The sequence below is a fragment of the Galeopterus variegatus genome, unplaced genomic scaffold (genome assembly GCF_000696425.1).
Source record: "Galeopterus variegatus unplaced genomic scaffold, G_variegatus-3.0.2 Scaffold1545, whole genome shotgun sequence".
In the NCBI taxonomy this organism is placed as follows: domain Eukaryota; kingdom Metazoa; phylum Chordata; class Mammalia; order Dermoptera; family Cynocephalidae; genus Galeopterus; species Galeopterus variegatus.
Genome location: NW_007727656.1, coordinates 267,657 through 293,447, shown reverse-complemented (window position 1 = coordinate 293,447; position 25,791 = coordinate 267,657). Strand labels below are relative to the sequence as shown.

At 37.2% G+C, this 25,791-nt stretch overlaps 1 protein-coding gene across 1 annotated transcript in view; it reads left to right on the top strand.

Moving 5' to 3' along the window:
- LOX (lysyl oxidase) overlaps positions 1 to 6,208 on the top strand; it is an 8,941-nt gene extending 2,733 nt beyond the window's left edge. Inside the window, exons 4-7 of the mRNA XM_008577582.1 lie at positions 645 to 776; positions 2,012 to 2,168; positions 5,637 to 5,732; positions 6,089 to 6,208. Coding sequence (XP_008575804.1) covers positions 645 to 776; positions 2,012 to 2,168; positions 5,637 to 5,732; positions 6,089 to 6,208 — 505 coding nt within the window. The remainder of the gene's footprint in view (positions 1 to 644; positions 777 to 2,011; positions 2,169 to 5,636; positions 5,733 to 6,088) is intronic.
- Positions 6,209 to 25,791: the final 19,583 nt, after the last annotated feature.

Sequence of the window (25,791 nt, the reverse complement as noted above, 5' to 3'; positions counted from 1 at the left end):
ACCGGTCTGTATGTGGGATCCGAACCCTCGGCGGGAGCGCCGCAGCGCTCCCAAGCAGTGCGCCACCGGGCCGGCCTGGGGTGTGCTCTTTTAGAGTTATTTCCCCACATTATGTTTTAGTTAACTATGAGAGCACTTCAAAAATTTAGTGGAAAAACAGAATTAAAAGATAATATGAATCTTTCCATGAACTTTTTGAAGACCCCTCATATTTAAGAAGAAATGTTTGTTAAATTCAAAGTTTCTGATAAGTATCTGTGGATTACTTTTTATTTGGGATAATTTCCACGCAGTTTCACTCATTCATATGGTAAAACTTGAATTGATTTTAGATATAAAGTTTACTTCTCACATGCAGATTTTTAGTGCTAGTTTTATTATGTTTTTACTTTTAAGCCCTTCAGATTTTCATAGTTGTCATTCATTCACTCATTTGCCAATATTCATTGAGCTCTGACTACCCAGGACTGTTCTAGGAGCTTGGGATAAACAAAATAAACAAAATGCTCTGGTCTCTTGAAACTGATAGTCTAGTTGGGGAAGGCAGGGTTGTCACTATTACATGATGGAGAGGTTTTGTTTGCAATTTTGTCTTTAGTTAATATTCTGTGAATATAATAATGTTTCTTTTTTCAAAATCACAGTTCAGCATACAGTGCCAGAGATTATGATCACAGGGTGCTGCTAAGATTTCCCCAAAGAGTGAAAAACCAAGGGACATCAGATTTCTTGCCAAGCCGACCAAGATATTCCTGGGAATGGCACAGTTGTCACCAGTAAGTAGGTCACATCCTAGGTACTTTTGAGTTGCTTTTTTGTTTTTCAGATGATTCTTCATAGGACGAATATAAGTCTATTTCTTACCCAGTGGGAGAAAATTGCTATTATTTTCATTTAGAATTTTTCTCTAAGTAATTTGACATAACAAGGGAGTTGATATTTAAGATAATCCATCAACAACTAGATCCTGTTATCTTTTGAACTGGAAACTCTAATGTTCAGTTTATTAAAACTTTTTATAGGATACAGCAATTGACTTCATTAAAATTTACTCCAATATACTACAAGTAGGATTTCTAAAAAAGTCTATCACAGCCAAGATCATCTAGTTAGTTAGCATTAAAGAGCATTTAATAAGGACCACACATTATTATCAAAAGGTTTCAGAGACCATTCTTAAAGAAAGGTGTGGATGATACACTCCATGAACTGAGTAGGACTTTAAAAGTCCTACTCAAACCCAGGCTGGTTACCTGTTCTGTCCAAAATTTAAAGATTTTCCCATAAGGTAATTCTATCATTTGCCTTGGTAACTTGACAAGGTGTTTATTGTCAGGAAATCCTGATGTGTGGCCTTAAACTTTCTTTCTGATATTTAAGCCATTTCTCATTGTTTTTCTTTATGTGAGAAGATGAACAGCTCAGCACCTTCTATTTAAGAAGAGTAGATACGCGCCACCCAATTTGCTGATAAAATAGAAACATTTTATTTCTGAATAAAAGTTTATACTATTTAAATAATAATGGTGAATAAAACATGCCATTATTTCTCCTTTGCATTTTAGTAATTTTAAATATGTGGGAACTCAATTTTTAAAAATCTCATGAGAACCTCTCTAGAGTCACATGCTTTTTTTTTTTTTTTGGAATGAAACAGCAGTAGTGTGCAGCCAAGAGAAATATACTAGAGAACATATGGCAAGCTTCACTTAAGCACAGATAATTTATTGTCTATTTCTATTTAATATTCAAAGATAAAGCAGGATGTAATGGAAAAGCAAAATACTCAAATTAAGTCTTTTTTCATAGTAGCTAAGTTAAAAGCTTACAATTTTGATATATTTCTGTCCCTGGGGAAAAAATCTAACATAAATCTCTCTTTAAAAAGATAAACTTGATCTCAATGATAATGTGAAGACAAATTCGTGAGGCAATGGGGAAGTTGTTTAATATCTTCACTGCTTTCTCTGTATGTACCTGACCACCATCTCTTTGTGGTGTGGCACATTAGACATTACCACAGCATGGATGAATTCAGCCATTACGACCTGCTTGATGCCAGCACCCAGAGGAGAGTGGCTGAAGGCCACAAAGCAAGTTTCTGTCTTGAGGACACATCCTGTGACTATGGCTACCACAGACGATTTGCATGTACTGCACACACACAGGTGAGTTGGCACCCTGAAATCAGGAACCTGCTGGCCTCAGAAAGAAAGCAAAGTAGTGCACTATTTTCTTTCCTCCCACCTCTCTTTTATAAATTGTTTCATTTTGGGGGTCATCTTGTCAAGATGGGAAATAATTGGGAAAAAGCAAGTGATTGGCTTGATGATTCAAATTACTTCTAAAGAATTTCTAGCTATGCACGTGGCCCCCATTTATGATCACAGAAGGTCAATGTGGATCCTTGTTATGTTCCACAATGAAAAGCAAGAGTTTACTCACTGAAAAAGTCTGAATGGTTTACAGCATCTGCACTCATCCTATATTTAACTGGCTTGGTAAAAAACTGCAGAAAAGATACTTCTGTTTTCTCACGTGCAGAACCATTCCTCTCTTTACCTATTAGCTAAAAATAAAATAGTGGTTGAGGTTTGCAAAAGAAGAGGAAATAAGTTTCTTAAAAAGCACTTTAAAAATTGTCTCTTTCCATGATGCTCATAAGATCACAAGGATACCATTTCTTTCTCCACACATATAAATTTAAACCTACAGTATAATTCATGTCAGATGTTGTTTGGATGGATTTTTAAATATAGTGCTGAACTAAGCAGTTTGCATGTCTTATAATTGGAAAATGTGTGTCAGTTAAAAGCTGTGTCAGTATTTCCATACGAAACCTTAATTTGTAAAAGGACGTTATAATTTTACTACAGCCCAAATCTTGGCAAGGAGGAGTGAATGTACATAACCCAGGGCACAAAGGAATCAGCAGCTGGCATCTTTGGAAGCAAATTCCAAGTCTGTGGCAGGAAGCTTTTGGTGACCTAAATGTTACCATTGCTTCTTTCTCTGAGCTTAGAACATTATAGAAATTGGAAGCCAAAAAAGAACAAATCCTATGTACCCTGAGGCAGTACTTCTTTAACCAAAAGGAGATGTAACCTATCCACGTGTTATCATGTGTGCATACAGAGATTCCCTTTCATTTAATGATCTTCAAGTCCATGGTACCATGTGTGCAGGGGACCTGAAGTTTATTCTTCATCCCTTCAATTCAACAAAATATTTAGGTAAATATAAGAGACAGTACAGTGTAGTTAAGAACAAGGACCCTGGACCCTGATTGCCTAAACTTGAAACCAGCTTAGCCACTTCCTAGCTGTAGACCCTCGAGTAAGTTATTTGACCTTAGTGTGCTTATTTCCTTATCTATCAAATGGAGATAATTATAGCACCTGCTACAGGTAATCGTGAAATTTTAACATGTTTAAAATTGTTCCTGGCACATAATAATAATAAATGTTAGCTATTCAAAGCTGCAACACAGATTGTACCCTTAAGGAGCTTACAACCTGTAGTTAGATGGATATATTCTTGAACTTGTATAGTAATGCAGAACAGAAAAGGATAAACACTATAAAAGCTATACACAAAAAAGTATAAGTATTCAGAGAAGGTAATTTCAAAGAGGAGAAATTGGGGAGGGTTTCACTGAGAAGAGGACATTTGAGCTAAGTTAATTATTAAATGGCCTTTATTCCTGAACTGGTAATATTCTAGACTTTTGGTGGAAGCCTGTTTTATCACTTAAGATTGTTTTTATCACTGGTGATTTATGACTGTTTTAAGAAGCATGGTGTACTACTACTTATGTTAGTCTTGTATCTTTTTTAGCTGGAATTTCTATAAGGCTGAATAATACTCATATATATGAGGAGACTTCAAAAAGTTCATGGAAAGGGCCGAGCCCATGGCGCACTCGGGAGAGTGCGGCTCTGGGAAGCACAGCAGCGCTCCTGCTGCGGGTTCAGATCCTATATAGGGATGACTGGTCCGCTCACTGGCTGAGTGCGGTGCGGCTGGTCTCAAAAAAGGACCAAAAAAAAAAAAGTTGGTGGAAAAATGGAATTAAAAGATAAAAATTAAAAATATAAACTTTATCTCTCCACGTAAGCTCCATCAAGTTCAAGGCACTTTTGTAAGCAATGATATCAGCCATTTAGTCAATACCTAAATACTGAGGGTCCTGGGAATTTAGCCATGTCAATGCAGTCTTTTTTACATTATTAATTGAAGAAAAATGGGTGCCCTTTTTTAAAAGATTTTTTAACATTAGGAAACAAAAAGAAGTCAGAAGGAGTCAAATCAAGACTGTAAGGTGGATGTCTAATGATTTTGCATCAAAACTCACAAACAATTGCCCTTGTTTGATGAGAGGAATGAGCAGGAGCATTGTCGTGGTGGAGAAGGGCTCTCTGATGAAGCTTTCCCAGGCATTTTTCTGTTCAAGCTTTGGCTAACTTTCTCCAAACACTCTCATAATAAACAGATGTTATTGTTCTTTGGCTCTCCAGAGAGTCAACAAGCAGAATGCCTTGAGCATCCCCTAAAGTTATTACCATGACCTTTGCTCTTGACCTGTCTGCTTTTGCTTTGACTAGACCTCTTCCACTTTTGGGTAGCCTTGGATTTGATGGTGCTTTTTCTTCAGGATCGTACTGGTAAAGCCATGTTTCATCTCCTGTTATAATTCTTGGAAGAAATGTTTCATGATCTTGATCCCACTAGTTTAAAATTTCTATTGAAAGCTCTGCTCTTGTCTGCAGCTGAGCTGGGCGCAGCAGTTTTGGCACCCATGGAGCAGAACGTTTGCTGATTTGTAATGTTTGCAATCAGAATTGTGTAAGTTGAACCAATTGAGATGTCTATGATGTTAGCTATTGTTTATGCTGTTAATCATCAGTCCTCTTCAATTAGGGCATGAATGAGATAAATTTTTTCTTCACAAATTGATGTGGATGGTCTGCTATGACTTCATTTTCATCATCGTCTCGTCCCTTCTTCAGATGAGTTATCCATTTGTAAACTACTGATTCTACTGATTTCTTTGTGGCATTATCCCTATTTACTTTTCGTAAAGCATCAATGATTGCACTATTATTCCACCCAAGCTTCACCATAAATTTGCTGTTTGCTGTTGCTTCAATTTTAGCAGAATTTATGTTGCTCTAATAGGGGTTCTTTTCAAAGTGGTGTCTTGTCCTTAGTGCTTCAAACTAGATCCTATTGAGACATATTACAAATTAGTATGAATTTATTTTGGTGTATTTTTTGAAACCCATGCATAGTTTTTCATAATAAGTATTTCTCATAATCTTTTTGAAAACTCCTCATACTTTTCAAGAGAAATGAAATGTAAGTGCAGACTAGATCCTATTGAGACATATTACAAATTAGTATGAATTTATTTTGGTGTATTTTTTGAAATCCATGCATAGTTTTTCATAATAAGTATTTCTCATAACCTTTTTGAAAACTCCTCATACTTTTCAAGAGAAATGAAATGTAAGTGCAATTTTATGTCAAACTCTTCTAAGAACTAACTTAAAATTTAATTTGCAGATGGTAGCACATTGTTTAGCTTAGTCGAACCATATACCATCATTTAAAATTTTTTATTTTGTCTGTTTTAGGGGTTGAGCCCTGGCTGCTATGATACCTATGGTGCAGACATAGACTGCCAGTGGATTGATATTACAGATGTACAACCTGGAAACTACATTCTAAAGGTAGAGACCTTTGAAGATACGTAGTTTATTTTGACTGAAAATCAATAGGCTCTCTTCTCTGGATTTGAATGTTAAATAATCATGGTCTTGGAAGCAATTATAGGTCCTCTAGAACTATTCTAAGCAATCTAAATATATGAAAATAGCTCTTATTTAAAGATCTTCAGGAGAAAATACTCAAGTCTCCTATAACATCTCCAGAGTTTAGCCACTTGATTAACTTCAGCTTCCTTCCCTACTTGATTTAGTTAACTCTCTTATTACCAATTCCCCTGTAGCCTTATGGAAATATAAGGAAATTAACCAGTAAATACTGATGATGAAATCTTTAATGTAAACGCTGTTGTGTTGCCTAGGTCAGTGTAAACCCCAATTTTGTGGTGCCTGAATCGGACTATAGCAACAATGTTGTACGCTGTGAAATTCGCTACACAGGACATCATGCATATGCCTCAGGCTGCACAATTTCACCGTAAGTCTTACTTGCCGAGCTAAGTCATTTTCTTCACAAAGAATTTTAGTTCATTGTCAAGCACTATACATGACGTGTGTATTACTAATTATACTACAGCTTCCTTGTAAGTAGACCAAAGGTAGACAATGGTATAGCATCTGCACTTCCACATAATTACAGCTGATTCTGTTTTAATTTTTAATTTTTATTTTTTTGTATAATGCTAGAGAAGAGGCTGGGGGATTGTCGAGCTAGTCTACCTGCCTGTAATCCTGCTGACTGGGCCAGTTGTTGAGCTAGGGCTGGGTCTGTGCTCACAGACCCCTCAAGCCCATTCCAGACTGGGTCACAAACCCTTCACATGCCAGGCTGTGTCCCCAGACCCCTCAAATGCCAGGCTGGGTCACCAGACCCCTCATATGCAGGTCTATGAACTAGGGACCCAGCAAACAGGTCCTTGGAGCTGTAGGTTGGAGAGCATGGCCATGCGTGGCATGGACCCTGAGGCAGACGCCAGCCAAGCCGCAGTGCCATGCATGTGCACTAACTCCACCCCCGCCCCAATTTGCTTACAAAGAATGTGCTGTACCACCCCCAACTGTGCCTAAGGCAAGGGGGCCTGATTATTCTATTTTCCCAGCAGGGATGTACTATGGTTCTTATCATCCTAAAGCTTAGTTTTAATAAGAAGACATACACACAGAACACAGTGTTTACCCAAAAAGCTTGTGTGGAGGCCCAGTGTGCCCATTGCTCAATATGCTGTGTGGGTGAGCTTGTCTGAGCCCCAGCTGCATTTTGAAAATTACTGCCTTAAAGTAAACAACTGAAGAGATCAGACCCCCTGGTCTGTAGAAATCAAGATTTCATATATTTGAGTTCTAGAACCATGGTTACTAGGGAAACACCCTGCAGAAGGAGGGGGAGTGTGGAGCTTCCTTCATAATTTTCCCACTCCTGACACCCTTCTTTGAATGAAATGTTAGGAGGAATCCCAGCATATAAATATTAACAGAACAGTGGTAGATGCTTTGATGAAAGAACTTTGGGTAGGTGTGCCTGCTTGTCTGTCTGTCCTGCCCTGCCCTCTTAAGCATTGCCTACTCAAGTGTTGTTAGAGTAAGAGATCATAACTACATATGCCATCTGGGTTATATCTTCCCAACAATGAGAATGCCATTGGAATGATACTGCTTACATCCCCTTGGCTCTGACGTTGGAGAGGCACCCGTGCCTCTGGGTCATGTAGAAAGGTATGGCAGAGCTATGGTAGAAACTCACAGTTAATAGAAATTTCTGCCTAATAGAAAAACCAGGACAGTGGTTTTCCACACGTGAACCTGTAGTGTGTCGGCCTTCCCAAGTCTGCCTAAACCTAGTTTGTGCAGGTCTCACCCTATACCTGGCCTCCTGGTCTGGGGGAAAATAGGGCTAAAACCAGCCCAAGCTAGGGCCGGCCCGGTGGCACACTGGAGAGTGCGCCGCTTGGGAGTGCGGCGGCGCTCCCGCTGAGGGTTCGGATCCCATGTGGAGACCGGTTCCCGCTCACTGGCTGAGTGTGGTGCGGACGCAACACCAAGGGTTGCGATCCCGTTAACGGTCAGTAAAAAAGACAAAAAAAAAAAAAAAAAAAAAAAAACCAGCCCAAGCTCCATTCACAGTCATGCCCTGAGGGCTCAGGGCTGCATTCACTGTGGCAGGGAACCTTCTTTTTATTCCCACAGAGGAGCAGAGACTGCTTTACAAATGTCATCACAGCACTTGAGATAGATTGAAGCCTATGATAACAAATGGATAGCACTGAAAAAATATAGTTGAATGTATTCTTCTAAACATGCTCATTACACAGAAAACCTGGCTGATTTTATGATCCACATTGTGTAGAGTTGTCATAGTATAACTGAAAACTCCCAGAACATCACTATAATTTAAGCTAAAATATATGGATTAGTTAATTTTTCTTCATTTTTATAATTTCTTAATTTATTCACTCCTCCAGTTATTTATTCATTTCCACTTTATTGAGGTCCTAAATTGGATATTAGAGAGTAATGCAAAGATAAATATGACTCCTAGTTCTTATACTGCTGAAGCCTTATTATAGTAATGCCTATTAATTACTGATGAATCTTTTTTTTTTTTTTTGTCCTTTTTGAGACCGGCCGCACCACACTCAGCCAGTGAGCGCTGTGAGCACACCGGTCATCCCTATATAGGATCCGAACCCGCGGCAGGAGCGCTGCTGCGCTCCCAGCACCGCACTCTCCCGAGTGCGCCACGGGTTCGGCCCTGATGAATCTTTGTTTAATGTTTGTCTCCTGCTCCACTCCATAATAGCTGGGATCTAGTCTCTTGTCCATTGCCGTATACCCAGTGCCAGGTACAGGTCTGCTACCTTGCAGCCTCTCATTCAACACTTAATAGACGAATTATCCTCTCTCTCAAGGAATTTGAAATTGAGTAGAGAGGGTGATAGAAATACACACATAACTATAATAGAGATACAATATGAAAAGTTCCACGAGGGGTAAAATAAAATGCAGTGGAACCAAAAGGACCTGTAATACAATAAATTTGATGACTTCCAAGTATGACTTACTGAACTCCCACTAGGAACAGGTCCAAACAGGTGACTCTGTTGTTGCACAGAATGTGTCAGTTTTCATCAGCAGAATCCACTGAATTGGATATGGCCAGATGCTTAGAACAAATAAAAATTGTTATATTGCTCCAACAATATACACTGAGGGTTGCGATCCGTTGCCGGTCACGAAAAAAGACAAAAAGGGGAAAAAAATAAATAAATAAAAATAAAATAATGTATTAATGGATAATTTCACAATGTTGAGGGTTGCGATCCGTTGCCGGTCACGAAAAAAGACAAAAAGGGAAAAAAAATAAATAAATAAAAATAAAATAATGTATTAATGGATAATTTCACAATGTGACTTTTGCTTAGATGAAGGGAAATTGTTGCATGAAGTTTTTAAAAAGTTGACTTTAAATTTGCCTACTGTACTCATTTATAATATTATCAAATTATTATTAATATTTGTCTTTTTTTCTTAATCTAGGTATTAGAAAGTAAGCCAAAACTCCCAATGGATAAATCAGTGCCTGGTGTTCTGAAGTGGAGAAAAGAGATTAACTTCAGTAGGATTTATATATTTTGAAAAAGAGCACAGAAAACAACAAAGGAATTTTTGTTTGTACTGTTTTATAACAAAACACATAACTGGACTTTGAACATTTAAATCAGCATTATTTGGAAAATTTTTGATACTTATTATTCACATTACTTTGTGAATTAACATATTTCACTTCAGTTGCAAATTTGGATCTTTCAGAGAAATCCATATTTCTTATGCTCCTTTTGAAATTATAGTGCAAAAGAGAAAATTATATTTCAATGAATGAGCCAAAATTACCTTGAACTGAGAATTTTCTAAAGTGCTGAAACTTCAGTGAAACATAATAACAACAGGCTTACATATTTCTTTATATAGATTAATTTAGAAATGATGGCTCCTACTGTTTAAGTAGATATGGTGCTGAGAAAGAAACAAACACATTACCATTGGTGTCAAGAACTATTACTATATAGCAGACAAATGGCAATATATGTATTCAAATAGTTACTTCCCTATAAAAATTATGTTTACATTTTTAGATTAGTGGATAACTTTCCTTCTATCAAGTGCACTATCTCATTCTGACTTGAGTCAACTCTTGTTTTGAAACAAATTAAGTAATGGAGCTGCCTGATTCCTATTTCATATTTGTCGATGCTCTTCTCTACCCTTTTATTTTCCCATGGGAAGAGATGTTTTAAGTGGTGTTCTTAAAACTACCATTCTGGGGACTGGTATACATAGGACAACTGTGTAACTGGGAAGTTATCTGATGACAGATGTGATACATCCAGAGATAATAGGCATTTAGGCATATTAATGTATGAGCCAAAAATAAAACTTCCTTGCTGACATAAAAATCATACAAACAAGTCACCAAAACTGTCACAACTGTCTCTCAAACACTTTTAAAAAAATGAAAAGCATCTTAGAATTTCTACCCTTCTACATCTTTTTAAATTTTCGACTATTAAAAAGAATAATGCTAAAAAATTTAATTATACAAAACAGATGAACATAAAATGTGTGCGATACAGGAACATCATCCTAGATTATTCAGGAATCCATCATACATATTTTTGCATGCGTTTCTGAAATACAGTCCAAATTTGCAAAGCTCATATCATCACATACTTGAGGGGTTTGTGAATAAGGGGGAAAAGTACTTTCTGCAAAACCAAGGACTGTGCTGCATAATGAGACAGCTGTGATTTTATTTTAAACTGTGAAGCCATGTGCCACAACAGAATTTGGAGAATTTCTCTTTTTCCTAAATTCAAAAGGTGCAGAAAGAAATCAAATTACACTTTTAAGTTAGTGGTGCTTAAGCAGACATTTTCCCGCATTAACCAACATTAAAATCTCAAGTAAGGTATTTCCAGTGCCAGAACATGTTAGGTAGAACTTTAAAAATGCATTGGCATTCTGTATTATATGTCATAGAGTTGTAAAGTCAACAACAATTACTAATAATCATTTCACACTCACTGGGTGCATAGTGAGGTAAGAGGGGCCAGAGATGGACAGTAATCAGGGGCAGATACAGCGGTACACATGATCCTTATCTGCCAGGGCACACACTTACCAATAGAGAATACAGACAGAACTTTCATTGACATCTAAGCTATGGAATAGCTGCTTTGATGTACCTCTTTGCCTTAAATTGCTTTTTAGTTTTAAGATTGTAGAATGATCCTTTCAAATTGTAATCTTTTCTAATAGAGATACTTTAATATACTCGCTTTTTTAAGAAACAAAAACTACTGTCAGTATTAATACTGAGCCAGACTGGCATCTACAGATTTAAGATCTATCATTTCATTAAGATTCTTACCCTTGTATTGAAAACTAGCCAACATCATGGCTTTTGGATATATACAAGACGACACATTCACAATCATTCATCAGGCCTTTTATCTGTCTATCCATCCATCATCATTAGAGAGGTTTTTATACGCCAGGCACTCACATGCTAGGCATTGAAACATAAAACAGACTGTGCCTAACCTCAATAAATATTAAAATGTCATTATTACCCATTAGGTTCATCTTATTTCATTTTTATGATCTAAATATACATGCCTACAATGTTTCAATTTTAAGCACTATTGTTCTTCATTACGATATTTTATTTTAAAAAATAAGTTAAAAGTTACTAAGTATATGCATGTATGTGTTTCTAATAATTAAAAATATATTTCTAATCCCTGAAATGACTGCCTTTTAAATATAACATGTACCATTTGGTTGATTTTGAAAAAAAAACTTTTTTTCAATTAGGAAGCTAAAGATTCTTACTCGTTCCTTATGTGAACATTCCTCCCCTCCCATCCCTCTAAACACTCCCAAATAACTTACAAATATTGACTTGACACTCAATATTTTTGAACCTCAAGGAGTCTCTTCTCTGAATAACCAACAAAACTTGCAGGTTAGCTGGTGAAGATTATCAGTTAATAAAGAACATAAGCAAGTCTTTACTAAACTCAAAATAAAAAATTAAAAAAATAGGAAATAGAAATGATACAAAGGATGTTGAAGACTGAGAAGATACTGGGTATTATACTACTACAGGCTGTGAGAAAATGAACTAATTAGGCAAATAATTTAGTGAGTCCACCATATGACATATTAGTGGTCTCAGTCATTCAGACCACAATCTGGAGTAGATGTCCTCACCTTTGAGGCTAGGATTCAGTCTCTCAACAGTCCCATTACATATATGAATACACAACTTGCCTATTTCCAGAAAAATCTTTATATTTTTATATAATAATTTTATTTACAATTTCTATCATCTAATTACTTACCAGGAATTATTTGTCATAACAATTTTTTTTTTTTTTTGCTCTTGAAAACCTTATAGGATAGTCACACTTATAAACATTCCCAATATTCATATTCTAGAAAAAATTCAGTTCACTAAAATTTTCCTGGTACTGAGAGTTAATCTTTAGTAGATTGCATGAAAATACCGAATTACTGGTCAGGAGATATTTTGTTTTAAAAATAATTTGTTTTGATACTAATGGTATATTAACTGATAACTGAAAAGTAACTCCTTTTCTGTATTTTTTGTTTTGAATTCATATTCACAATTGATAAATTCAATCGACAAATTAAGTTTTATTACCAGCTACCAAAAGTCCTGGGCAAGTTTTAAACACAAAGCATTTCATTTATCCATCAAGCTAAAATGGTACTGAATTATTTTAACCTGAATGTAAAATGCATTGTCTTAGCTCACGGGATATAAACATTTAATTACTACGAGACTGCTTGCTACAAACTAAGTGACATATCATTTGGTATTATAACGTTTATAATGAAATTTTAGTTCCCAAATTTATCAGGAATGCTATTTGTAAAACTTTTGTAACTTTTTTGAAGAGCTCTTATTTTAAATGCCAGGACACTGGCTTTATATTCTTCTTTGCATTCTCATATTCTTTTAATATATGCCTATACTATAATTGCAAGATTATATAAAAATGCCTTGAATAAATGATTTCAAGTGTCCATCGTGGTCATTTGTTGTTACATGTAAATAAATAATCTGAATTTCATTTTACGTTAAAGATAAGTATATGGTTGGTGGTTTTCCTTAATTGGCTTTCTATTAACAAATTGTTTAATAAGATCACATGACTTGAAGTTTGTATACGATGGATAAAAACCTAGCTGATGTTTTAAGGTAGATACCATTAAACATGAATGGTTCTAACTTTTGTCACCACTATCAGCTACTTCTAAGGACACAGAGCAGGCATGGCAAGAACCATCGCATGCTGCTTTAAATTAGGATTTACAAGGAATACACATGAATACACACATTCATTTAGGGGACATATCCAACTCTAACTACGAATTATTTACATCAGAGAAATGTTGCTATCATTGTATTAGTAATCTGTATTAGTCTGTTTATGTTGTTTATAACCAAGTACATGGAACTGGGTGATTTATAAAGAAAATGAAATTTATTGCTTACAGTTTCTGAGGCTGGGAAGTCCAAAGTCCATCTCGTGGTGGTGACAGTGATCTAAGGGTCTTACATTGCAAGACAGTGGAAGCAAAGAGAGCAAGAGAGTGAAAGACAGACTCTCCTTTTTTTTTAAAACCCTCAGAACCACGCCCCTGACCACCATTTTTAATCCATTCACTACTGCACAGTCCTACAATCCAATCACCTCTTTAAGGCTCCACCTTTCAATTACTTTAATAGGATTTCCCACCCTCTTGACAGTCACAGTGGGGAGCAAGTTTCTAATACATGAAACTTGGGAGACACAATTCAAGCTTCATTGAGTTTTGGGGGGACATAATTCAATCCACTACATAATCTTTATTTAAACATGTGCCAGATTAGCCTGGAAGCTAGTAACCTTGGGCAAACAGGCCCCAAATTGTGGGCAAGTGTTTTGGGGGGAACAATTCACAAAAGTAACCTACAAAACCAATTTACCCTTAAGGAGCTCATGCAGGTAAAACATGCAGACTTGTGGCTGGCAATTTGCAGATTCTAGTTGTAGAACATCAGTGAAACCACCAATTTCCTGCTTCCATTGACTGGTCAATGCATTTCCTTTGTCTCATCAATATTGAGTGTTTCAAGCAGTGTGCATTATTAGCTCATTAACCAAAGATAGGGTGGGCAGATCTTTTGTTTTTGTCAGAAAACTTGCCTGACTTTGTTGCTCATTTATTAGTATTTCTAATCCTTGCCACAAATATTTGTAGAGGTTTAACACACAGGTTGAATAAATCACTTTCATTATAGTAATTTGCAGGTTAAATTTAAAGAAAGCCCTTATACCATGCTTCTTTTTAATTTGGATGAGTAAAATATTTATATAAAATTAAGAGAATGGTGATTCCTAAATCACATGCTGACGAATTGCAGTTTCATAAGATACTTGATGGAGTTTGAATGTGTTGTCCCCTTCACAGGGGACAACAGACCCTGAGGCCTATAAGGACTGAGTTATCCTGGAGGACAAACCTGGGGCACAGCTGCCCTCGGGAACCTGTTCCCTGTATCTCAGCTGCTCCAGCTGGAGTGGCCCCAAGTGTGGTATGTGCAACAGCTCTGGAGAGCAGAGGCCTGAAACCTTGGTGGTGTCCACGTTGTGTTAAGTATGCAGGCCGGCAGGACATGAGAGCAGTGGAAGCATGGCAGCCTCCACCCAGATTCCAGACGATGTATGGAAAAGCCTGGGGACCCAGGCAGAGACCTGCCACAGGGGTGGAGCCACTGCAGAGGTCATCTACTAGAGCAGTGCCAAGCAGGAAAGTGGGGTCACAGAGAGCCCCCACCAGGGAAATGTCTAGTAGAGCCAAGGCAGCGGGGCTGCCACCAGGACACCAGAACTTCAGGGCCACTGGTAACGTGCAATGCAGGCCCAAAAAAGCCACAGGTACCAGCATGGCCCACTGTGCTGCGCCTGGCAGAGCTGTGGGAGTGAGGCTGCCTGATGCTTTGAAGGCACAGATGAACCATGGATGCAGGACTTGGAGTCAAGGAAGATTATTTTGAACCTTTAAGATTTAATGTCTGCCCTGCTGGGTTTTGGACTTGTTCAATTTAATGTCTGCCCTGCTGGGTTTTGGACTTGTTCAGGCCTGTTTCTCCTTTCTTTTGGCCTATTCCTCCCTTTTGGAATGGGAATGTGTACCCAATGTCTGTTCCACCATTGTATCTTGGAAGTAGATAAATTTGGTTTCGACTTTTACAGGTTCACAGCTGGAAGGACTTTTGCTTTTGGTCTCAGAGGAGACTTTGGACTTTGGACTTTTAAGTTGGTGCTGGAACAAGCTAAGACCTTTGGGACTGTTGGGACGGAATGGTTGTATTTTGTATGTGAGTGCGACATGAGTTTTGGGGGGCCATGGGCGGAATGATGGAGTTTGGATGTGTTGTCCCCTCCAAAACTCATGTGGAAATTTGATCCCCATGTGGCAGTGCTGGAAACTGATTGAGTCGTGGGGGTGGATCCCTCATGAATGGATTAATGCTCTCCCTCGGGGAGGGGGGAGTAATGAATGAGTTCTTGCTCGATTAGTTCCCGTGAGAGCTTGTTGCTTAAAAAGGCCCTGGCACCTTCTCTCTCTCTCTTGCTTCCTCTCGCCATGTGACCTGCTTGTACCCGCCAGATGCCTGCCATTCTCTGCCATGAGTAGAAGCAGCCTGAGGCCCGTGCCAGATGCAGCTGTCCCAGACTAGTAAGCCAAATAAACCTCTTTCCTTTATAAATTACCCAGTCTCAGGTATTTCTGTTATAGCAACACAAAACGGACTAAAACAATACTCTACTGAGAAAGAATGCCATAGGTAAGTATGGGAAATATTATTTCTATGGTGAAGATTCACAGTATTGCTGCAGTAAAGAAACCACTTTGTCTTTGTTAGCCAGTGTTTCTTAAATTTGTTTTGCTATAAGTCTTTTTTTCTTTTTTTTTTTAATAGCACTTATTATCCTTTTTTTGTAGAATTGGATTCAGCAAGGAAGCGGGAGACACTCAGAGGGTTGGAAAGTCAGAAATCTATTACGCTAGTGGGCCCAGATGAGCTATTGCTCTGAAATTCTGGACCCCGAATGAAGGTTTTGCAGGGCCTTTTATAGGTGGGCCCTTTAAGTTTCAGTTTCTAAGCATATTTCTTAATCAAGCAGTTGCTGGTTTCAGCTTCTCCAAATTCACATGACTAGAGCAGGTGTGCAAGCAAGTTTATAGAAGCGCAGAATGCAGGCAGTTGATTATTAACTAGGCTGACTTCTGGGGGCCCTGGTAGATAAGCACATTTAGCTATAGAGGCACTGTATAAGCACAAAATAAATTTTAATTTTGAGTTTTCCAAAATTATTAAACTGCTTTTGCTTGAGAATCTCTGGGATATTCCATATTAAGTAACTTTCAATTTATAGAAATGAGATCATTTGCAAATTACTTAAAATAAGTATATGACAGTGGCAGCAGCATTTGAGCTGCAGAACACAGGGATACCTGAAACTCACCCATTTACTACCTGTCTTTCCTCCTAAAAACTGCTATACATGGTTAAATAGAACCCTTTCAATGGAACGGATCATTCTAGTCTCTGAACCATGTTCTATTTTAGAAGAAAATATACACATCTTTCCGATTTGTCAGATAACTTGAACGCTTTTAGGTACCCCTTATTAAAATTTCCTCTCTCCCAAATCTTACTTGCTTATAACATTCAGGTGAACCAATTATTTTCTTCATGGTTTGTTCATTTTGTATATTTAAAATTACTTTATGTTGTACATAATTGCATAATTTAATATTGAGTATAGCACATCTTACTGTGGCAGAGAAAAATGGGATTGGAAATGAATGACATAATCATGTATGCATGTACACTACTTACAATTTACTGACAATAATTTGTTTGCTGCTTAACTATGGGAAAGAGGCACCAAGTTTGGAGAAAGAAATACAGCCACAAAACCAAGAGGAGAACCATCAATACAGTGGCCAAGAATACACTTGTGTCACTGTCAGAAACACAGTATTGTCAGTTCTCAATTTCTTTACATACCAAGTCAAACCAGAGATCATGACACAACTATATATCAGCATACTTCAAAAAGTTCATGGAAAGATTAATATTATCTTTCAATTCTTATTTTTCCGTGAACTTTCTGAAGTTAGCTCAGTTGGTTAGAGCACAGTATTACAACACCAAAGTGAAGAGTTCATATCTTCTTACTGGCCAGCTGCCAAAAAAACCCCAAAAGGGATAACTTCTTTTTCAAAAAATAAAGCATGTTGGGTTTTCATTGTATATATCTTTATTGAACTAATGCATAAATTTTGAGTCTGACAAATTTGGAGCTGTATGACCATTACTGAATTAGGCTCTAGGGTCACAATGTCATTGAAATGAACAAAGTACCCAGCAGAACTTAAGGCAAGCAATGCTTTATTAAAAAGAGATCGACTTATGCATGAGGGAGACAACAATAGAAGAGCTGTCTCCGTGAGAGAAGTCAGGGAGGGATTTTAAAGGCAAGCAGTCTCTCTGGTGACATTAGCATCTTGTCTTGATGATTTCTGATATCTTCATGTGGTCATGAGGGGGGTCAGTTCCAGGAGAATCCTGCATGCAACTCCCAAAGGGACCTCAAAGTTAACCTGTATTTTAGTTTTTACAATCACAGGGAAAAAAAGAATGGGTAGATAATGATACGATTTAAATAAAGAACAAGCCTTGGGGAAGGGGTTTTGTAACTCAGTGAACATCTGTTCCCTTCTTATCTCAGTTTATTTTATCAGGGTTGTTACACTCAACCAGTCTTTTCCAGTTACTTTTAACAGGGCCAGGGGGTAATCACGTGTCCTAGGGTCTCATGACTGAGTAGGAAAGTAACAAAGTGTCCTCAGCAAGGGAAATGGAGTCAGTTTGTTTCACAGGCCTAACCCTATCCTGTCTCATTACCAATCACTTGCAAACTAGTGAGTAACACCACTTCCATACAGCAAACATTAGAGTCAATAATTTTCAATTATTATAGTGACTTTTTTTTTTTAGAGGAAGGATATCAAGAAAAAAAAATCCTTTTAATACATTCTATAGTTGGGTTGCTGCTAGAGATAAGATTCATGGATAAAAAACAATCTAGTAGTTGTGACCACTTCACTTTTGTTTTAGGATACTTTGGTTTTTGGTGACAGGCATATCTTAAACTTGTTTAGTCAGAAGAGGAATTTATAGGTTCGTGAAACCAAAGAAAAAGGGTAGGGTTTTGCTGCAGGAGCACATGGTACCAGGAAATCAAACACCATGGAGACTGCATTCTCGCTGCCTTTTCTCTGTTTGTGAATAGTCTTCATGCTCTTGGTTTCATTTCTCCACGAGGAAGGAACTCTTGTTGCCTGCAGATCTGTGTATACATCTGCACAGCTTACAGACCAGAAAGAAAATGGCATTAACCTGGAGTTCCAGTTTGAAAAGTTCAGGAAAAGGCTTTTCATAGGCTCAGTCTGTGTCATGTACCAGTCCCTGAAACAAGATTTGTAGGTACTATGATTGGCCCAGACTGAGTCAAGTGCTCTTTTTTTTTTTTTTTTTTAATCACTGAAGTCAGGGAGGCGAGATCAAGTAAGAGAATGACTGTCCCATTCAATTCATATGACTATATTTTGGCTTATGTGTGCGTGTGAAGGGAGGGTGGAGGAAAGAAAAATGATTCCCCAGAAGCAGGGGTTGGGGGCCAGCAAGCCATCATATTTATGTCCAGCAGAAAGATCAGTAAAATCAACATCTGTGTAATCCAACTCAAAACCTTTCCTTTCGAGCTCCTCACCCACCTGATTTCTGTCAAGAGAACATCAATATTCTCAATATCTAAGGGCTGACTTTCCCCCCAGAAACAAGTAATGCCGCCTTCCTCTCCCCTGCCACATTACTCCCCTTACCTATTGGGAGGTCTAAATAGCCATATAGCCTGCTCACTACCTCCCTATTTCCTTTTTTTTTTTTTTTTAACCACACCCCACCCATTTCCTTAAAAAAAAAAAATCAAACTAATGCCAAATATTTGTGCACATAGCCAATTTGACTGAAGACTTAGGAGTCATGTGGTAGGGAGGCAAGGAATTAAAAAACAAAATAAAATATTAGCTGGATCTCTTTCCTACCTCTTTTTTGGACTAGAAGTAAACCATCCATTATTTGACTACACCCCTCATCTATTACCCAGTGCTGGTTCTAAGCCACCACCCCGTGTAGCCTGGGTTATTGCAGTCCTGTCCTATTTGGTCTCTCTGTTCTTACTCCTTCCTAAATGCCTATTAACAACACTGCAGCCACAGTGATCCTTTAAAACTGGAATCACTCATGTCCCTCCTCTGCTCAAAACCCTCCAGTGGTATCCCTTTTCTCTCAGAGTAAATAAAAACCAAAGTCACCATAAAGGCCTATGAAGCCCTGCACAGGCTGCTCAAGTGTCCTCTATTCTGTCCCCTTGCTCACTCAGCTCCCACACCCTGATCTCCTCCCTCCCCATGTTCTGTGTTTCAGGAGGTCTTAGTGGTAATGAACCAGTCCCGTAAGATTCCCCTTGTGGGGGAAGCCCTGACCTGGGTGTGTCCAAGCTATCACTGATATAGCACTGCCAATCACACACACCAGACAGAACTTAAAGAAAAGGCTTTTATCTCAGAAGATGTTGACTGGGAGACAGAGGGTAAAGTCCCAACTATCTCCCTGATCGACTGAGGGCTGAGGTTTGTATAAGTAAATGTATTGGGTGAGGTAGGATGCTTTGAGAGATGTATTCACGATGCAGGATGTCTCAAGCATTATGGGAAGCTGCTTCCTGCTTTGTGAGACAGGATGCTTTGAGAGACGTATCAGGATGTGTTGGGCAAGACAAGGTGTCTACTTTTGACCCAATCTTAGTTAATCATTAAGGGCAAGCTATAAGGAGAAAACAAAGTTATTTCTACGGTGCATAGATGAGTGTGGGGGGTTTCTACATTTTACATTAGTAGAGCATTTTAGGAGAGCAGCCCATTCCTATAAGTGAGAGAAGATCTCAGTTCCTTTTTATGCAACTAGTCACATTGGAATTTCAAAAATGAGGGTCAATCCAAAGAGAAAAGAGGAAGTAACAAGAGAAAGCTTTTAAGCTTTTTCTCCTCCAACTGCCACCCATACCCACTGACCCCCTCTACCATCCCTCTGTCCTGTTGCTTGTCTTTGACCATCAGCAAGAGACTCCCTGTGGAAGGGGTACATTAGGGCATTTGCACTCTTTACTTCTAGTACTTATAGTGTACTCAACACATTTACAGACCCTGTAGAGTGCATACAGTCTAATGGCAGGGTGGAGGAGAAAGGAAAACTTCAGAGAAAAGCACAGCAAAATAACAGTGTTCTGGAAGAACAGCAGGGGAGGCATGGGTGAGAGTAACAAGTAGTCAGCTATATCTGACCCTCTCCCAATATTCACTCTCAGTACTCTCCCCATTCCTTTTAGTTTGGGATATAGAGAAATTTATAAGTGGTTGGTGCTGGGATGAGGTGGGATTGGTGCGCAGGTGTGGCAACTCATCCAGGAGGTTTCTGAACCTGGGTCCAAGAACATCAGTAACGGCATTAAATCTGCCTTGCAGATCAGAGATCTGAGGGGATGAATCCAGAGGGATGGGATGGTGCACACATGCTGCATCTTCCTTACTAACTTAGGCAATCTGCTTTCTGGAAAATAACTGATCTAGCCAAGATTCTCTCCAAGACCCAGGCTGACCAGAGATGCCTTTTAGTCCACAGGAAGTTACCCGGTTATTCTTTTGGAGTTTGTGATGGCTTAGCAGGAGCTAGGCCCATATACCCTATTCCCCTACTCCTACCATTTTCTCAGGGGAATACTTCTGAGTAATAGAGATGTGGAAAAAAACTACATATCCTTCTTTTCTCTCTCCTCAGGTACAGGGTTTCACAATTTAGCTACAGTGGGTCCTCTGGGATTCTTTCTTTCTCAATCATCTGGCAACAAGTGGCCAGTGGGAGTGCTTTAACCTCAAACACTGGTCTCATTTGAACTTGCTAGAAAATCTAAGAGTTGGATTTGCTCCATCAGAATATTTTGGATCTTCACTCACAATCAATACTTCTATTGAAATCATTTCAGTTGGTCAGCATCAATAAATAATGCTCATTTTACTGAGGTACCAGTGCCTCGCAAATGTAGTTAGTTCGCAAAACTAAAATTTACCACTGTTTTGAGGTTAATCTAAAAATATTACCTCAATGCCCCTATAATATGAGAGGCCTGATTTCTGCAAATGCAGTCTCATATAAGACAACAATGGCCAATTTTTGAGGAGCTAGATTAGAGGATGCATATTAGTTTTCATGAGAGAGCCCACATTGATATTAAATATTTAATGAGTCCTTACTATGTTCTGGACATAGGGCTTTATGTATATGCCCACACCATCTCACTGTCTTCTCACAGCTACAGAGTAGAAGCTATTATTTTATTTATTTCAAGGGTGACTGAGAGGCTCGGAGAGGCTAAACTGCCCAAGTTACCAGTTTTAATGAAAACTCAAGGAAATCAATTAAATATCTTAGAATTAATCTAAATTCAATAAACTAATTGGGTACAAGATGCAAAATTTTTTTCTAAGCTAGTAATAGCCAGTTAGAAAAAATACTTTTCAAAAGAATCCATTTATAATCTATTTAGGAATAATCTTGACATAGGGCTCATACGAAGAAAACTCCAAATATTTGTTGAGTAAAGAAGTTTACTATGTTATTCTATGGGAAGACTGAACATTGTAAATTAACAATGATTTAAACATTACCCTTCAGTGCTATAAAGGAAGTGAGATTAGAACTTTAATAAACTATTTGAGTACAAATTGACGTCATTTTTCATGAAAATAATTTGAGAATATGTATCAAGAACCTTAAATAATTCTTCTTGGGCAATAATTCCACTTTGAAAAACCTATCCTAAGAAAATAATCAAATACACAGATAAAAGATTTATAAAGCATTATCAAACCAGTTTAATCACTAGAAATAACCTGTATGAATAACTGTTAATTTTTTATCTTACTGTAAGAATTATCTTTAGGCATCCTCTAAAGATTCTGTTTTAAATTTGGTTATATGAGACAGAGCAACTTTCAGTTGACTTATTTCTGGGCATCTGCTGTTATCAGTCATTCCAGCATATCAGAAGCCCAAGTTTGAGGATGTTCGGGCATAATATTGCAATTATCCAGGATTTCAACACTCCACTGTGCTCAGGATCTGTCCTTGTAGACTTTCTCAATTTAGTTGAATAGAAAATTCTCCCCCACTCCTTCAGAATGTACAACATGAGCTGTTTTTTGTTTCAGACTAAGTGTCTTCTCTATTTTTATTTCTTGTTTACTCTTTTAATTGTGTGTCAAGAGAATAAGTTGTGTTATAAATACGTTGTGAGCCTTCCTTTTTATTGAATTTTATTAGCTAACTCCTATTCCTCCCTTGGCTGGCTACTTGAGTGCTGGAAGCATTTTATGCTTGAGCATATTTAATTAAGTATTGATAAATTATTAATCAACTCATCGTTGGTATTATTGACAGTGTAACACATAAAAACAACCTGAATTTCTAAGGAAACTAAAATATACACAAAGTTAAGTCTAAATTATAAAAACATATACAAAAATTATTATTCTTTGAGACACATGTTAGCAGAGGATAATAATTTAGTATAGCAAAACTTACCAAATAGATTAAAATTGTTACATTAAATTAAAAATTTAAAAACATAGTATATATACATATATATATACACACACACACTCATAGCTAATGTATGCAAATATTTGCCACATGTATTCAATATAATTAAAATTAACATGGGACTATGACAGGTAAAGTATTCTGGACATGAGTTCCTATATGATACTAAAAATGCTTTCTATTATACTGCTTAATGTTGCACTAAATTAAAATATGTAGGCATCCATCCATTAATGATTTATCTGATTTCGATGTCATACTATTGTACCAAATGTATTTGATAGAAATGTTGCTTTTTTTGTTAATATTCTGGCTCCTGCCTAGGACCCAGTGCTTGCTCTTGCCTGCTGCTGGGCGGTTGGGGCTGCCCACCACTCCTCCCAATGGCTAAATAAGTAAATCAGGTTGGTCCTTGAAAAAAATAAATAAATTAAATTTGGTTATATGAGAAAATGCTCTGCTATAATATAAAGATAGTAAATTATTTTAAACATTTCTGCTTGTGTTTTGAATTTGCATTAAAAAAGAGACTCAAAGAGTGCAACAAAAGTTTAGTAGTGATTAACTCTGAAGCCTTGGAAGATAAAACACCATATATTCTTCATATTTTTCCTGCATATTCTGAATTTTCTCCTGTGATAGCATGCATTATATTCTAATGGAAAATTTCAAGCATATAAAAATAAGGAAGAATAATCTATTGAATCTCCATGGACACATCACCCAGCATCAACCGTTATCAGCACATGCCCAATATTGTTTCTTTTATTCCTTTACTCACCACTTCTCAAACTCTTTACTCATTCTGTCATTTTAAAGCAAATCCAAGATATCATATAACTTTATTTAAACTCCTCAGTGTGTATCTCTAAAAGTTAGGAAACTTTTAATGGAAACATCATTTCATTATCTCACCTAAAAAATTAACAGTTCCTTCATATCATCAAATATCTGGTTAGTATTTAAATTTCACCAATTGTCTTATGTTTTCTTCTTTTTTATTGAAGTTGGTTTGTTTGAATCAGTCTCAAACAGGGTTCACACATTGAATTTGGTTATTATGCGTTTTAAGTATCCTTAACAATATATGTGTCCCTTTTATCATTTTTTCTTTTTCTTGCTATTAAAAAATAGGTATTTTTGTCTTATGGAATTTTCCATATTCTGGGCTTTGCTGTGTATATCCTGTGGTGTCATTTAACACATTCCTCTGTTCCTTGTACTTACTACACAAAAAGTCAGATCTAGAGGCTTAATCAGTTATATGTTAGCTTTGATTGGGGGGCGGGGGAAGGTTGGGTTGCACCCTGCATAACTGCATGATAAGAGGAAGCCCAAGATAGACAGCTTTTTGTTATGTTAAAAATGATCAGAGTGTTCAGTGTTGTCAGTCTGATCCATCCACTGTAAAACCCCCCCATCAGATCTTGACTTAATAATTTTAGCAGCCATTAATGATTACTGTCAGATCCATTATCAAAATCAGTGATTTTTTTTTTTTTTTTAAGAACCCAGAGGATTCTATAATGGCATAAATGCTTTTTCATTCAACTTGAACTATTTGTTTCTTTCATTAATGTAGTTCATTAAATTAAATAACATTTAACATGAAAACTTGATAACAGACCTTTTTTTTCCTTTTAGTAATTTGAGATAGTTTTGGAACCTTATGAAAGGCATTTAAGAAGCAGTGCTATTTCATGAGAAAAGCCAAAACGTTGTTTTTGGAGCTGTTTTTGTCATGTGCATGTGTATTTTTCCCCCATTACGGTCAAGTGTTATTTTAACCTTATACAAATGTTCTGTGGATTTGAAATATCATGGGAAAACCTTGACCTAGAACATTTTCAGTGAGGTTAGTTACTGGAAAGACAAGAAAGCTTAAGGACGCTTGGCAAGGTGGTTATATTACATGCTTTACATAACATTCTTCTTCCTCAGATTTTTCAGTTTTTTAAAATTTGGTTTCTCAATTTCCTGTAAACTAAATTTCAAGCACCCTGACTGACATTCAAGGTTTTCCTTTATCTGGCCTTAATTGCCCACTTCACTGGTTTCATATCCTACTGTTTTTCATGCATTCTTTCCTCTGGCCAAACTAGATAATTGACTATTTCCCTTAGACTTCATTAAATACAATAATGGCCATTAGTCTAAGATACCCATTTTAATGTTGAGAAATCATCCTTCTTTTCATAGATTTTTAAGTGCTTTGCTTAGACATGGATAGATTTTAGTAAATATCTCTTGGTTTTGTATTGTGATGAGAAAATATTTTTTATTGGTATTACTGGAGTGATATATTTAATCAAATTGACAATAAAATTTAACCACAGTAATGCTAGATAACTTTTAAAAATGTATAAAATTTGGTTTTCTGTCTTATTTGTCATTTTCACATTTACATTTATAAATAATTGGGCTCCTCTCACCCTCATAATCTTTTAAGTATCAGGATTATCCTAGCTTCAGAAAAATATGACTGTTAAAAAGCATAATACATACTGTATGATTTCACTTATACAAAACTCTAGAAAATATTAACTAATCTGTAATACCAGAAATCAGAGCAGTGGTCTACTCAGGATGGGGATATGATGAGGGGAGGGACAGGAAGAAAGATTACAAAGGGGTATGAGGAAACTTTTGGGAGTAATGTATATGCTTATTATCTTGATTGTGGTGATGATTTCATGACTGTGTCTTCATATTAAAACTCACAAATTATACCCTTTAAAAAAAAAAAAAAGAAAAGTATGACTGCTATGGTCTGAATGTGTCCTCCCAAATATCATATGTTGAAATCCTAACCCCCAAAGTTATGGAATTAAGAGGTTAGGACTTTGGGAGGTGATTAGACCATGAGGGTGGAGCCCTCGTGAATGGGATTAGCGTCCTGATAAAAGAGGTTTAAGGGAGCTTGTTTGTCCCTTACACCATGTGAGGACTCAGCAAAAAGGCTCCATATGCAAGAAATGAACCCTTACCAGATGACACTTAATCTGCTGGCAACTTGAACTTCCCAGCCTCCAGGACTGTAAGAAGTAAGTGTCTGTTGTTTATAAGCCACTAGGTCTATGGTATTTTCTTTATAGCAGCCTGAATGAGCTAAGACAATGGCAGTATAATATAGTTGTTAACAACATAGGCCATCCAAGTTCACATCCTAGCTTTACCACTTACTGGTGGTGAGTCCTT